The sequence below is a fragment of the Natator depressus genome, chromosome 1 (genome assembly GCF_965152275.1).
Source record: "Natator depressus isolate rNatDep1 chromosome 1, rNatDep2.hap1, whole genome shotgun sequence".
Classification (NCBI taxonomy): Eukaryota; Metazoa; Chordata; order Testudines; family Cheloniidae; genus Natator; species Natator depressus.
In genome coordinates this window covers 232,224,778-232,241,498 of record NC_134234.1, presented here as the reverse complement: position 1 = coordinate 232,241,498, position 16,721 = coordinate 232,224,778, and the positions used below count along the sequence as shown (strand labels likewise).

Genomic DNA, 16,721 nt, shown 5'->3' with positions numbered 1-16,721 from the left:
CGCTCTCGTAAGGGTTGCCAGAAGCAGACGACAAACAAAAAAAAGCAGTAGCGAGCCTAGTGCATACTGCCTGGTGGGCGTAAAACCATGACTGCAGTTCCCTCAGTTGAGGCTGTCAGAACCAGAAGAGCCTTGCCTCCAACATGCGCCTCTGCCTGTTCCTCGGCTGCTGGTATCTTTCAGTCTGGGGAGTCCACGATGACAATTCTTTTATCCAGCAGCAGGTGTGGATAGCTCAGACCCTTAATATTTCTAATTGCTGAATCTGCAGCCACATCCCAGCCCACTCTCAAACTGGTGTTCCTGTCCTGGCTATCCCACTCAAGTCCCCAGACCTCACTGGAATGGCCTCGTCTGTTTAACAAAATATGGAACATCAATGACACTTGGGAAGCGGTGGGAATAAATGCATCTAAATGGATAAGTGTGGTGGAGGGAAAAGGTCATTGGTGTTGGTTGTGTAATGGGACAGGGCTGGATCTGGGGAAAAGCCGTTACCTTCAGCATATTGTGGCCAATGGTGTATGGGATTATTCAAACAAAACTAAAAAGTGGCGGGCCGGGTATGGAGATATGAATTTTTTTCTCAACCTGGGATCAAACAGAGAAATCAATCTCATGTTCCCCCTACAGTCATACAAATAACGCCACTCCTCATAAGGAGAATTACCCTATACCCTTTGGGGGATACTCCTCCTCCTTTGCAAACACGTATATGACAAATGGGTGCAACCGATCCTTCCCGGCCTTAATAGGCCATCACTGGGTGTGTGGGACCAGAGCTTATACCGCACTACCAGCTAATTGGTCAGGACTCTGTTATCCTGCACGACTCTTCCCACAATTCCGAATGCTAGGAACCTTCCCTCGAGAACGCCTCCGCAAATTCAGGCGAAAAAGAAGGGACTTAACAGATGCCCAATGGTATGTAAATAACATAAGCCCCTTAACCTGGGAAGAGGCCATTGGCGGTTCCTTAATACCATTAGGGGGAGTAATACACCATGCAAAAAGGCTCCTAATGTTACAAGCAGTAGTTGAAGTAATGGCAATCCAACAGATGGCCCTCCAAAACCGTCAGGCATTGGACGTAGTGCTGGCGGCAAAAGGAGGGACTTGTGCTCTCTTTGGAAAAGACTGCTGTGTGTATATACCAGACAACACCAATGAGGTAATAGATCGTGCTAGCCGCTTAGAACAAATCGCATATCTTCCCCACGAAGAGCCAAGTTCTTTATGGAAGTGGCTAAGTAACGTTTTCAATTTCTCTGGCATAGGAAACTGGTTGTTTCAGGGAGCCCTGACTCTCCTGTTTGGAATCCTAATAATTTTTGTATGTTTTCAGTTACTTTCCTGTTGTATCCAAAATTGTGTCAGGCATGCTACACAGATAGCTGCCCCAAACCAGAGTGCTAATTTGATGATTTTAAATATCACTGATGAACAAAGAGATAAAGAACGATTGATATGTGGAACCCAGTAATTGTTGGTCATTGCGTAGCTTGACCAAAAGGAGGGATTGTGAAAGTAGAATGAATTATATTGAAATTATAATTCATTAAAGAAATGCTACTTGAAGGGTTTGTTGAAATATAGTTGTCAGGAAGAGAAACATTAAGGAGTGTGAGACAATGAGTCCTCAAACTAATTAACTTAGAGCTCCTACTGAGCTAGGAGATTGGTAAACGTTAGTATGCAAATAAGATATGTATGTATATTTGTCAGTTTCTGCTTCCTTTTGTCTCTTATGTTAAATTGGCTTTGGCTTATTTGTATAAATAAGTTAGCTGGAGCCTCAGAGAGGGGCTCACATATCTGGGTGCATTGGCAAAGCGCTTTGCTAATAAACAGAGTGGTCTGACAAATTATGTGAGTCCTGAATCTGACTTTGACAGAGTCTAAATGGTGCATAATATAATAATCAGCCATATTTACCGTCCCATTAGGAAATGAGGCATCAGTGATAAAAATGTTCCAAATGACATGATGAGACATCCAGCAGCAATTACTTTGGGCCGGTGAACCTTTGACCCAAGATAGCTCACCAGTATCATCACCATTAAGTTACCTGGAGAGATATAAGCAAAGCTCCTATGAGAATAGCTACTTTTAAACAAATTGTCCATTAAAATGCTCATCCTTTTTACTTCCAAAGGGAAAGATACATACCTATCTCAAAGCTGCCATCAATGATGCCGACAACTGATGATGAAATTTCAAATCTCCTTTCAATTTGACTTGACATACTCTTCATGTAGCTTCCAGAAAATCCTTTGGCAAAAAAGGAGAATGCTAGTGCCCCAAGAAATATCTGAAGAAAAGGAAATTGAGTAGGTTAAGAACCATCTTTCCTCAGGGATTGGATGGCTCAGGGGATTGGCAACGAAATACAGATACTAGATGTGTTGTTTCGGTAAAACCTCCTTTCAGTGGTTTTCCTTCAGTCAGCAGATTTTACTTCATAATTAAGCTGGCTTTCAAACTCTCATACTTTGCAACAAAATATGTTGAGCTTCAGCTCCCACTATTTCTATGTGCTATCTGAGAAGGGCTGCTAGCCACAGGGGGGAATGCACTCCCTGCCTACATTTTAGTCTTTGCCGTTGCCTTTCCTGGCAAGGGTTTCCTGTGTAAAGCTATTTAAATATAATAATAATAAATGTAGCCATAGTCACCGTTATTATTACCACTCTGTATATTTCTAATGCATCCATTTCCAAGATTCAGCCTGATCCAAAGCCCACTGAAAACTTCCTTTGACATAACTGGGCTTGGGCTCAGACTATAAAGCAGTAACATTTCCTGAACTTTAATAAATAGTGTGACATACTAGCACACTGAACTCAGTGAATATTCATAAAACATCAAAATACAGTTTTCAATGCTTTTTAGGCAATTAAAGGTTGAGCTGTGATCTTTATACCTTTAACTTAGAAAAATAAGGATACATTATCTTGACAGGAAGTGGCCCAATACTTCTGTCCAGGAAAGGTGGATTGTCTTTAGATTGGTCAGGAATCATTCTTGTTTCCATGGTATTGCTCTTCTAGATTGAATATATAAGTCTTCCTGTTTGGAAAAATTAGTGAGTTATTATTTATATGGTAATCACATAATATCTGTTCAATATCTTCATATTTAGATAATGAAATAGAGAGTACACTTATAAAGTTTGCGGATGATACCAAGCTGGGAGGGGTTGCAAGTGCTTTGGAGGATGGGATTAAAATTCAAAACTTTCTGGACAAACTGGAGAAATGGTCTGAAGTAAATAGGATGAAATTCAATAAGGACAGATGCAAAGTACTCCACTTAGGAAAGAACAATCAGTTGCACACATACAAAATGGGAAATGACTGCCTAGGAAGGGGCACTGCAAAAAGAGATCTGGGGGTCACTGTGGATCACAAGTTAAATATGAGTCAACAGTGTAACACTGTTGCAAAGAAACCCAAACATCTTTTTGAGATGTATTAGAAGAAGTGTTGTAGGCAAGACACAAGAAGTAATTCTTCCACTCTCCTCTGCGCTGTTTAGGCCTCAACTGGAGTATTGTGTCCAGTTCTCGGTGCCACATTTCAGGCAAGATATGAACAAATTGGAGAAAGTCCAGAGAAGAGCAACAACAATGATTAAAGATCTAGAAAACATGACCTATGGGGGAAGATTGAAAAAATTGGGTTTGTTTAGTCTGGAAAAGAGAAGACTGAGAGGGGACATGCTAACAATTTTCAAGTACATGAAAGGTTGTTACAAGGAGGAGGGAGGTAAATTGTTCTCGTTAACCTCTTAGAATAGGATAAGAAGCAATGGGCTTAAATTGCAGCAAGGGAGGTTTAGATTGGACATTAGGAAAAACATCCTAACTGGCAGGGTAGTTAAGCACTGGAATAAATTGCCTAGTGAGGTTGTGGAATCTCCGTTATTGGAGATTTTTAAGAGCAGGTTAGACAAACCCCTGTCAGGGATGGTCTAGGGCAGGGATCGGCAACCTTTGGCCTGCGGCCCACCAGGGAAAGCCGCTGGCTGGCCGGGATGGTTTGTTTACCTGCAGCATCTACAAGTTCACCAATCGCAGCTCCCACTGGCTGCGGTTCACCATTCCCGGCCAATGGGGGCTGCGGGAAGTGGTGGCCAGCACATCCCTTGGCCCGCGTCGTTTCCCACAGCCCCCATTTCCCGTTTCCCGCAGCCAGTGAGAGCTGCGATTGGCAACCCTGCGGACACTGCAGGTAAACAAACCTTTCCGGCCTGCCAGCGGCTTTCCCTGGCGGGCCGCAGGCCAAAGGTTGCCTATCCCTGGTCTAGATAATACTTAGTCCTGCTGTTAGTGCAGGGGACTGGACTTGATGACATCTTGAGGTCCCTTCCAGCCCTAAAATTCTATGAGTCTATTATTAAAAGCATGCAGGGTGCTTTACAGACAAATACGATGATACAACCCTGCCACAAAATGTTTATAGAGCTGTTCAGAGAAACTTCTAACCATATTCTCTTGAAATATGAAATTCCATTGAAATCAAAAAATACTTCAATTTGGGAAGAAGACTGAAAAAAAGATCCAACCATGTCAACAAAATGTTTTGATTTTTATATTAGTTTTCTTTTTTGAAAAAATTATATTTTTTATGTATCGTGATATAATAAAATATAAAAACGAACAAAACTGAAACGAAACATTTTGATTTTGTTGAAAAGAAATGTTTCAATTGATCCAAAACTTTTGGGGAACCGGGGTGGGGGGAATTTTCTTTTGCAGAGAATTTGAAAATTTTCAGTTCGGAAAATAGCCAAATTTCAAAATCTGAAAGTCCTTCATAAATGGAACTTTTGTCCTCAGCACAGCTGTAGTATATACAGATTAAAGGCATTATCCTGCAAAAATGTATGCACAGTATGAATGTTATTCTATTAACTTCAGTAACACTTTCTGTGTGAGTAAAATTACTCATCGGCATAAGTGTTTGCAGGATCAGGCCCAAAATTAGACAGATAATTATAAACGATGGCAGAGGTGGAAAGGAGACAACAAAACAAGGGGGAATGATATCCCAGTCATAAGATGCCATAGTGAAAGATGCCTAAGCTAGATTGAAAAAGAGCACCCTGCTATTCAAGGAGTATTTTTCACAATATGTTTCATGTGAGGCTAATATCTGGAAGCCTATTTTAATGTTGCTGTAAAATCTTTTTTTTAAAGACTCAGACAGAAGGGTGCTCTTCACCAAATGGGATGGTCTGAGCTAACTTATCAGGGGAAACTACAGTGAACCTGAAAGGCAATGCTGACCCAAAATCATAGAATCATAGGGTCTGATGAGGATTTTAACAAGTAACAGAGTTTAGGGACAAATTCTTTGCTGAGACCAATTGGTGCAATGCCACTGAAGTCATTTGAACGGTGCTAATTTGTACCAGTAGAGCATTTGGCCCATAACATTTTTACCCATCTCCTGTATCTTAAATATACACAGGTCAAGGGTCTGATTTCAGAGATACTACATTCTCACTGGGGGGACTTTTCAAAGGTGGCCCATGGTAGGCACAGTAAGGAAATTCAGTGCTTAGTTTTGGATACATAATGTCATGTGGAACTTTCAGACTTTGCTGTAGGCAGACTTCACAGGGGTGAGGCAGTGTGGGATAGTGGACAGAGCACTGGATGGGTACCTGGGTCTATTCCTGGCACTGGCCTGTTGGGTGACCTCGGACAAGTCGTTTCCCTTCTCTATGCCTCAGTGTCCCCAAAAGGGGATAAAGCTACTAACCTCCTTTGAAAAGTGATTTGAAAATCTAAGGCTGAAATACACTATGTGAGTGCTAAGTATTATGATTATAATGCCATTTACAGATTAGGTGCTCTGTCAGCCTGGATCCATCACAAGCTTGCCATGCATCCCAACCTGGGCAACAATCAGGAGGATAAACGGCGCATATCTAACACTCTACATGAGGACGATGCTAATATTCTTGGGCAGCTGCAGTCACAGCCCCCTGCATTTCAGTCATCAGTGGGAAGTACCCAACTGCAAAGGATTTGATCATGCAGCTGCTGACATTGGTATGCCGTCTGTCTCATTTCAATTGATATACGAGACAGGCATAATGATAACTATGAAGAATGGAAGTCTGTGATTTGGAGGGGGCCAGGATGGCAGAAGGCACTTGGGGAAGACCAGCTCCACAGAGAGAGGAATTTTCAAAATGCAAATTACCTGAAAGTGCCCATCTGCCTGCTGTACCCGCCAGCGCCTCACTGTCATACGGAAAAGACTCATTAGCATATGCTAATAGAGTCTGTGCACTCAGGATAGTGTAAGGGAAAATCAGGGACATTTCCAGAGAGTAGCTCAACATTCCAGCACACTCACACATCATGACTGAATCAGCTGAAGTACTGGGCACAGAAGGTTCTGCATGGATCCTGGACGTCATTCTGGACATTGTAATGCCAGTGAGGATAAGAACTCCAAGAAAGATAAGAGATGAAGTTCTAGCTTAATAAGGGCAAGAATGACAGCACTTATCATGGACATTGCACACGGGGATGTATTTTATGGGTAAAGAACTCACTAGGGTTGCCCACATGTATAATTTTCTGCTTCCCTTGTATAAATCCTGAAGTCTTATCCTAAACCAAGACCATGTCTGTCAATGCATATGACAGGCATGTTGAAGTATTAATGGCATGTTTTGCCATACAGGTCAAATGAAAACTGGGAGAAGCTCCGTGATAGGTTGATTTGGAAACCACTAAAGTTATGTCTGATAGGGGAGGGCCTTGCCCTAGATCTATTCTCTTAGGACCTCAGATTGACCAGCACTTTGCTGTTGCATCCTACCAAAACCTTTTTACTCCACCCAGTCCACCACTCCATACGACCCCGGCACTGTTCCTCTAAGTGCCCACTGCACCCATCCCAGGCTAGGAGGGCACAGCCCATAGTTTGTTCCCTCTTTCAATCACTGCCCTGCCTTGCTCCCTGTTTCAGGTGCGGATGCCTAATGTCTTTAGTGTATATGTGCTTCTGTTCGGTTCCTCCTCTAGTCTGTGTCACTGACTCTCTTCTGCACAGAGAGCCCCACATTCACCATCAGACCCATTGGCTGTTCCCTGCCCTGCCCTTCTGTGCCCTCACACAGGAGGTCATCACAGCCTAGCAGCTACCCTACTGAACCCCTGCCTGACCGCCTCAGAGCGTGGCTCACCAGGATGTCCTACGATGACACCGTGGCCACCATAAGAGTCTAATGCTATCTGTTCTCTGTGTATTGAAATTATTGACATGATGGTTTGTATTTTTTCAACTAAGGTGTCACTTCTTGGTGTTGTGTACGTAGCCTTAATTTTTCTAGGTTCTTTATATTTCACTCGAACAGCCATTGCTCCAGGTTATCCAGGCCAGTCTCCACTGGGCCCTTTCATGAGGCCTAGCCAATTTCCACCATGTTTTTTCTTGCCTGCTCTTTCTGTAGAGCCTTTGGAGGCTGTTCCAGTCATAAGGATGTTCACAAGCCTGCTCTGTCTGAGGGAGAAGGATATCGGTTCATTAACTTGCTCCTGCTAACTTAATGATGCCCGTTTCATGAGTAGAACAGCAGCACCTGTTTGAGATCCAGGTAATCATTTTAGGGCTTCTGAAAATTCAGGATAACTGACCAACCCCTTAACCATGTCCCTCTTCCATTGCATTGTTCTGGTCTCCCACCCAGGGGGGTGACTTATGTTCCTTTTCTGAAAACTCCAGGAGTGCCCAGAAAGGCCAAAATTTACATCTGAACCACCCAAACCTCCAATTTCAGCAGTACTAGCTTTGGAAAATGTTGGTTTTAATGGCAATTGAAGAGGTGCTAATCATTAACAATTAGATATCAACTCCAATAAGCATTCACAGTTTAGATCATTAATGTATTGTGTGTTCAAACCTACTCTAGTCTTAAAGAGACTTGAGCTGAAAAATGGAGTCCTCTAAAGCAAATGAACTTTGTGCCTCTTCTGTTTTGCTGATGATTAACTGTGTACAATATCTGACTCCTTTAGATAAATATCAATTAAATTGCATGACCGGATTTTCTTCTCCAAATGTTTTGTGCTATACTGCTAGACTAAGGATTCACCTTTAAATGATAACAAACATTAAACTCTATGTAGGCATTTTCCTGCTCTTCCTAGTGAGACAGTCATATTTTTAGTGAGCAGTGTGTAATAATAGGAATCCTAAGAAACTATTGAATCACTCATGTAACAAGTTTTTTAAAATAAATCAGTGAAAACACCAGCTGTCCACAATGATTGTCCTTTTTAAAAAAGGTATATTTCAGCTTAGTTATACTGTACCTTTGTCTTTTGTGGATTTAAATAGTCTCTTCCATGTTTAAGCAAAACCAGCAAACACAAACCCAGTGCTACTTAGTGTTAAGTAGTTTTTCCCACCCCCATAGGTAGCATTTAATCATTAAAAAAAACAACAAAGGGAGAGAAACTGAGAAAGAAAGAGAGTGAGAAAGAGAACTTACTTGTGTCACTTCTGTGTCAGATCCTTTCTTCTCAGTGCTCAAGAGCTTTCAGGCAGGATGCCAGTGTAACGTCACGGCAGGAGGGCTGCCTTCTTTAAAAGGTAGAGGATACTCCACAACATTCCTAAACCCTCGCTGTTCTTTTTTACTGTGATTTCAAAACTTTTCCAAAGCCGCCGAAGCAACAGCTTTTCAAAAGCAGGCAGATTTCTTGCAGAGTCACTAATTTGGTATTCTGCCTTCGAGAGTGCTGCTGGTACCAGCCTCTCCCAGAAAAAAACAACAACATGTTTTCTCTGTTATTTTTTTTTACAGAGTAAATGCTAAAGCTGGACTAAGAACCTTTACACACTGCAAATCTGATAACTGTTTGGTGGCCTGTGCGAAAGGAGCTTGAGGGTAAAGGCTCAGTTTCTAAACGAGTATCCACATCACTTTATAAACATTACAACTTGCATTAATTGATGCCCTCGCTGAGGGTCTCATTAGAGAAGCCAAGAACTGAATTAGCTCTAGGGTCTGAACTAACCCTTCACATCGAGAGATCGTGGTCCCTGATACGTCCCCTTTGGGCCACACCCATGGCACAAAGGGGCAGTAAAGTTGCCCTAATTGGAAGCTGAAGAAAAGGGACTATGCCTGGAAAAGAGGGCATAGATGGAATACTGATATTCTCAGGAAGTTACTGGCTAGCATAACAGTCCTAAGTGAGTGTTAGAGCAGCTCTGAGACTGCTCTAACTTACTTCAGGGACCAAACTGGGGATGCAGGAAACACAAAGGTGGTCCCCCTTTGTCCTCCAATAGGCCCTGTGCTAATTGCAGTTCAGCCAGACACAAGGATGGATCCCATTATGTGTAGCTAATAAGCTATCTCACACACACACAAAACCCCACACACCTGCCCTGTTTAGAACATCAGCTCTCTAATCCAGCAGAGCTCATACATTCTTTGAACCAGCTATCAGCACTCTTCTTCTGAGTGGAAACTTGTGCCATGCAAATGCAGATACTGAGCTGGAAGTCATTCTAGCCCTTACTAAAAGACTATCAGCGAAACAAAATTTTAACAAGGTGCTTACTTTTGCCAGAAGCTAGAGAAAATTGAACCACAAAAATTTATTTTAATTCCAATTTAGAAACCATGATTTTTAAATATGCTGTAAATATAGAATAAAAGGGAGTTTTCTCATCCCATAACTTCTATACCCCTTCTAAAACAAGGCAGCTGGGACTGTGTGCTTTTTAGCAGGGGTAGACAGACGTGCGAGCTGGGCTTGAGCTAGCCTAGCACACTAACAATATCAGCATACCTGTGGGTAGCACAGACGGCAACTTGGGTTAGCCACCGAGTATGAAGCCAAGGGGTCCGGGCGGGCACATTTTTGGGCAGCTAGCCCGAGCTGCTGCCTGTGCTACCCCAGTTAATCTGCTGTTTTTAGCATGCTAGCTCCACTCAAGCTCGCACATCTGTCTACCTGTGCAGGGAATCACATTCCCAGTTGTAGTGCAGACATCTCCTCAGACACTTCGAACGCTAAGTGTAATCAGCCTTCTTCCCACACATTGGACATCACCAGCTGAGAGGTTTGCTGGTGGTTAATTTGACTCAGTGATGTATTAAATAGTTTACTTTTTAATCCTGACATATAAACAAAATTGTAACCTAAAAGACATTTTAAGCATCTCAATACCCCCTCTTATCAGAATCTTCATAGGTAAGTGCAAATAATCTATTCAGTCATGTTCACAGCTGTAACTGCGTTTTGGTTGGCAATAGACTACGTATTATAAATCGTGGTTTTACTTACAATATTTGATTATTTGCTTTGCTTGATAGGGTATCATTGTTTTTTTTTCCCCTCTAAAAGATCTGCTCTAGGAATTACTTTGGGGAAGTGCTCTGGCCTGTGTTATACAGACTAGATGTTCACAATGCTCCCTTCTAGCCTTGGATTCGATGAATTGAGTGAATTGGTCATTTCTACACTGTGATTTAACTTACACTGGGTTAGGAGATCTGATATTTGGTTTGTGCGAGCAAATGAAATTGCAGCCTATTTTTGCCATTGTATAAGAAGATATGCAAAACTTGTAAATTGTACTCAGACTCCTTTTAATCACCATGTCACTGTTAGTCTTTTAATAATAGGCCCAGCAGATGGGCAGGCCAAGTCCCCCTCGGACACCCATCTTATATGGAGAGTGGTCTCTTGAAATAAATATTGACGTTTGACAGCTATTCCTAGCTCCCTTGAAAAGCAGGTGGGCTCCGTTTCTGCAGCAAAAAATTATTCACCATGAGGATTATTCCCCACACAACATTTATATCAAAAAGGATATTTAATTTTAATGGACCCAGTAATGTGGCTATCACAAGAAAAGTTGGTTTGTTGCTTTAGGTCTTAATTCAACAAGGTACTTAAAGCACATGTGTTATTTTAAGCATTTGTGTAGTCCCATTGAAGTCAGTGGGATTTCTCATGTGCTTAAAGCTACACACACACTGAAGTGTCTTGAATCAAGGCCTTAATTTTTCCATCTGAATTATTTCTTAGAAGTTGACCTGCTGCTCCCACAAACAAGCAAAGGTTATACCCATACAAACAAGCAAAACATTATGGGGGACACTTTCAAAGGCAGAAAGGGGAGTTAGTTAGATGCCTAATTGCCCTTAAAATGCTTTGGGAGTTGGGTGTCCAATTCCTATTTGTGTCATAGAATATCTCCCTCTATGGCTACACTATGAGCTACGAGTGCAATTTCCCTGCTCGTGCACACAGAGTCACGCTAGCTCTCATCACACTGGAGTGAGGATACATAGTAGTGTCGCTACAACAGCATGGGTAGCACTAGCAGAGTCACAGCTGAGCCCTGCCAAGTACAAACCCACCTGAAATGGGTAGGTACATGCTCAAAAAAAGAAAAGACAAAAAAAAAAAAAAGATGGAGAAAAGTTTTTTCTTGCCACAGAAGGCAGGACAAGAGGCAATAGGTTCAAACTACAGCATGGCAGATTTAGATTAAATCTCAGGAAAAACTTCCTAACGCTAAGAACAATGGGGCAATGGATCAGACTGCCTAGGGAGGTTCACTGGAAGTTTTCAAAAAGAGACTGGGTAGCTATTTGTCTTGGATGGTTTAGGTACATCAGTCCTGCATCTTGGCAGGGGGTTAGAGTAGATGACCCTTGCTGTCCCTTCTGACCCTGTGATTCCATTATTCTAACACACCTCAGCCATGCCACTGCTCCTTGTGCTGCCCTGGCTACACTGCTATTCATACTCAGGCTAGCTGGATGAGAGCTAGCGCAAGTAAGGTACACAAGCAGGTGAATCACACCCCTGGCTCGTAGTGTAGATGTAGCCTATCTGTACATAAAAGTCATATTAAACAGTAGTAACCTACACTGAGATGAGAATGTAACAAAAATTACAGCCCATTTTGCTGAAGTACGTTTCTAAAAAAACACACAATGAACTGCCTAAAATCTGATATAAAGTAACTCGGCTTTGGCCGTGTCTGAGGTGATACTTTCTTTGGGCCTGATTGTCTTTTGACCTGGTTTTCTGCTAGGTGTGCAGGTAAAGTGCCACTAAACCTGAATGGTAGTGCTTGATACCCACTGGTGAAAACGACTGCCCAAGGTACAGGGCAAGAAGGAAAAACTCTCTTCATTCTTGTGTGCTCAGCCAGATTTCACAATATTAATGTGGTAAACAAACCCTCCACGTTTCACTAGTTTCCTCTATACACAGAAGCTTGCTTCGAAATTGGGCTGGGTGTGAATAACCAGAGAACGTCCTATCAAATAAACATGTTTTTAACTGACTTAAAACTGCCAAGGTGCTATTTTTCTGAAGGAGCATTTCCGTACTACTAAAGGACCCTGTGGCTGAGCTGAACGATGATAAGGTACTGAGTGTATGAGCCAGATGACCCATTCTTCATGTCTTGAGTGTTCCTTAGCTGATCCCACTTTAAGTGAAAGTTCTGGTTCTATAGAATATTTATTTTTTACTTCATGATAAATTATTTAGTTATATTTTTCGGAAAGACCCTGTGGTCCAGAAACACTGAGAATGAAAATAATAAATGAAGGATTTAGACTGCATCTACTCCTGCATAGGCATACAATGATGGGTGGGACAGAAGCAAAGATAAGGGTGGGGGGCAAGGAAACCTTTCCTTCCCACCTGCCCCTTGCATCTCTCTATTGGGGCCAAGCACAAGCCTGAGGAATTCTAGGGTGGATAGTGGCCTAATGAAGTTGCTGGACTGGCACAAGGGAAGTGAATGTGCACCAGATAAAAGGGTGTAAGTGGGGCCCCTTGGGTATACTCTCCCCCAGCACTTCTGGAGGCACTGTGATGGCTTCAGGTAGAATGCCAGAGCGGGAGTGGCTGCTGGTTCCTAATCTCACCTCGATGGGGCTGTATTCTAAAACCACGGGAACAAGCTGTCTGCTAGTGTAAACTGGTGCAGCTCCCCTGGACTCATGTAAAATGGGCCCTGGTTATATTGGGGTTACTGATGCGAGTCTCAGTGGAGTTGAACCAGTTTTAACTAACAGAGAATTTAGCCCTTAAAAAGACAAGATTAACAGGTCGCATTTCTTAAGCAATGATCAAACACTTTTGATTTCACTCTGGGTGAGAAGAATAGTAAAGAATGAGGAACTCAAAGTCCTTATGTTCCCCTGCTTTGTGAAAATACAGAAAAAGGGTACAAAGTAGCTCTTGAAAAGCATTGGTTTGTCAGAGAGCCTCAATTACAGCTTTTCTTGTGGTTTTCTCCTATAGTGCAGGAGGTGGGAAAGTAGGGGACAAAAGTATTAAATGCAAAACCAGTGAGAGAGAGAATCTGCTTTCGAAGCCATGCAGAATAAAACGAATGCAGATCTTTTCAGTGTTTTGCAGAAGTATTTAGTCTGAATCTGCTTTCAAAGAAAAGTGAATGATAAGGAGTTTCTCATACTTTATGTATTACAACATTTAAGAAGATAGTGAAGACAGGATACAGAGTAAAAGACAGAAATATGAAAAAGGACTGAATGAATACACTGGTTATAGTCCAAAGACATCAGCTCCACCTGAAATATGCTGGGGGAGGGAGGAGCTTTCTGTGTGGTTATGAGTTAGTTCCCGTAGATACTTCAACCTGCAGTACTGCAGAAAACTTACAACACATATACACAGAGTACAAAATGCAATGTGCTAGCCATTTTCAGAGCTCCTGTTGCTATTATTTCAGCCAACCATGTTTAAACCTAAGAGTTCTTTCTCATGTACCAGACTCTCCAACTCTCTAATCCTTTAGTAAAGTTATAATCCTTTGATAATGGTATCGCAGTCTGTTGCCATGGAAATGTCTGATGTCACAAATTCAGTAGTAGGATATCAATGAATAAGAAGAGAAGATGGGCTGGGAAGAAGTAAGCCCGTCTCTAAATACAAATATCTGCACTGACGAGTATGGACAAGCCTGAGATGGACCCAAATATCTCTGAATGTAGGGAAAGCTCATACTCACGTCCACCCTTCACTGCTCAAGCCATTTCCGACGAGCAAATATGGCAAGAAAAGGTAGTCTACTTCAGTGGCTCTCAGCCTGTGGTCTGCGGACCCCTGGAGGTCTGCAGACTATGTCTAAGGAGTTGTGAAAGACTTAGACTGAAAACTGACCATGCACAATTCAACTATCTATACAGACAATAGATTTCCAAAGGGTCTGCACATTCATTCAAAAGTTTTTAGAGGGGGTCCGCAAATGAAGAAAAAAGGTGAGAACCCCTGCTCCAATTCACCTGAGACTTTTCTCCAGTGTAACAACCCCTTCCAATTAGATGTTCCATTTTTCCTAGTTTCTGGAGAAAGGTTTTATGAGGCCAACCTTTTATATGGCAACCAATAAAAATAATTGCAAAAAAGGGAAAGAAATTTGGGGCTAACGATCCTATTGAACTCAGCGTGGGTTTTGACACTGCCTGCAACTGGCCCTTAGTAGGCCCTATAATAAATAACAAATAAATAAAATACCTAAGTCTAATATAGTTCTTAACAGGCGTATCCAGACAAATAACTGCTCATCAGTGGGGGTACAGGTTTTATAATATAAGGTAGCAGAAGCAAGATGCCGAATTCCCCGCTAGCCAGATTATTTAGGAGGTGTTTTGAGAATGATGATACAATGTGACATGGCAAACTATGTCAAATAAAATAATGAAGCACAGATCATGCTCTATTGGGTGCTCTTAGCAATTTTTGAATTTTTCTGTGGAACCCCAGGATTTTTTTTTTAATTTATTGAGTAAAGTTTCTACAGGTTGTTTTTCCATCCAAAAGAACCTTCATTTTGCAGCTAGCAGTTACTGTTGCCTGTTTGTCCAGCCTTCCAGAAAACTGCCCCAAAACAATAGTAACAGAAAGGTACAGTATGAACTGTACTGCTTTGCTTCGCCATTCATCTCGGTGAGATGTCTAGCTTCAAAGTCTGTTTGGAGCCAGTTAAATGGTAACGCTGTTAAACAGGCCAGTTGTTAAAAATGCACACAATTGGGATCAAGACATTTTACATAAAACATAGTCTTTGAGCTCAATCTCTTCCCCTTCCCCACAACCACAATGGGCTTTTGGCCCACTGTTCTCCAAATGAGGACTTTCCTGTCACACTGCCCAACCTTGAAGAATTAAATAACTCCCCACCCACACTACATACCTTTCTGCCCTGCATCACTGGCGTTTTCCCTTTGTATTTCCCCAAACACCCCTCTTTGGAGGTAATAATTATGTGATACATGGCCTCCAGCTTGGAGAATAGGCACTTTTGCCTATTTAGGCACTTAAATTCATTTGAGGATCTGGGACTTGGCTCCCCTAGGCACGAATAAAAGCCCTTTACACATGTGATCTGGCATGGGGAGTTGTAAATTGTCAAGGACTATAGCATATTTGGCATATAACTTTGTCATGCCTACTACCACCCTGGCAAATCGAAACAAGTTCATGGCTAAAATTTTCAAACACTCCTAACTGACATAGGAGCTGAGATTCCATGTTCAAAAGTGACGTAGGCACATAGGAAACCAAGTTATGCCATTGAAAGCCGACAGGACTTAGGCTCCTAAATGCCTAGGGCATTTTTTGAAAATGGGACTACCATGCTTTTGAAAATATTACCCTGTATCTAAACCTGACTTTTCCACCATGATGCAGAATCATTTGGATTGTTCCTTAAGGCTGGGACTTAAGCACCCCAAATCCACTGAATTTCAATGGAAGTTCACTACCTCACTCCCTTAGGCTCTTCTGAAAAGCCCAGCCAAGGTGTTTGGGTGCACTTTATGAGGTGGCATTATTAATGGAGCCAGAAACTGGAAATACATTAGAATAAACAGCAGAATGAATCTCTGTGTTATTGGAAGGCTGGATATATCCCAAGGTCATGAGCCAGTGAAAATCTGAGTCACCTGGCTTTATAGTTGGAGAAATACAAGAAATAGTTTCAATAATTTTTTTTAATCTCCAAAAACAATACTAAAAAAAAAAGTTTTCTGTAACAGACATGGGACATACAGACATATGATGGTGTGACATGTTATTAAGGTTTTATTAGCAGTCATTTGTGATCACCTGCATAATGCACGTACGGTTTTGCCACTTGCAAGTAATATGCCCATCTCAAAGTAATGCTGATAAAACCTGTATACCTGTACACCATTCTCTCTCACACACCTGCCTCTCAATAGATAACAGATTAAATAGGCAGATATTGATTTCAAAATGTCTGTTTACGGTGTCCCTTTACTAACATCCACGTTCTGAATCAGATTAACTGAGAAGCATATTTTGTAGTTTAAAAGCAGAGTGAACATATGAACTAAAAGAATACATATTTAAAACCTTGAGGATTTTCCTACCTGATTAGTACAATTTCAAAATACAATGAGTTAAATAGTCCAGAAATCCTTGGCAGTGTTCCCTTGAAACTGGTAACAAACTAAGATTTGTTGTTGCACGCAACTGTGGGACTTCAGTGCCCTGTATCTATTCAAGTTTCCCAGGTTACCTTGGCACCAAACTGACTGGAGAGAAATGTTTGTGAGAGATTTTAACTCTAGCCTTGGAAGAATATAATTACCACAGCGCAGGATGGTGGCTTTAAGCAAATAACTTGAGGTAACAAGACCAATGAAGGAACGCAAGC

At 41.8% G+C, this 16,721-nt stretch overlaps 1 protein-coding gene across 1 annotated transcript in view; it reads right to left on the bottom strand.

Annotated features, from left to right (window-relative positions):
- LOC141976780 (solute carrier organic anion transporter family member 1C1-like) overlaps nucleotides 1-16,502 on the bottom strand; it is a 52,973-nt gene extending 36,471 nt beyond the window's left edge. The window contains exons 1-5 of the mRNA XM_074937946.1: nucleotides 16,435-16,502; nucleotides 8,518-8,783; nucleotides 2,924-3,069; nucleotides 2,170-2,311; nucleotides 1,936-2,068 (exon numbers count right to left, since the gene is read on the bottom strand). Coding sequence (XP_074794047.1) covers nucleotides 1,936-2,068; nucleotides 2,170-2,311; nucleotides 2,924-3,034 — 386 coding nt within the window. The 5' untranslated portion in view covers nucleotides 3,035-3,069; nucleotides 8,518-8,783; nucleotides 16,435-16,502. The remainder of the gene's footprint in view (nucleotides 1-1,935; nucleotides 2,069-2,169; nucleotides 2,312-2,923; nucleotides 3,070-8,517; nucleotides 8,784-16,434) is intronic.
- Nucleotides 16,503-16,721: the final 219 nt, after the last annotated feature.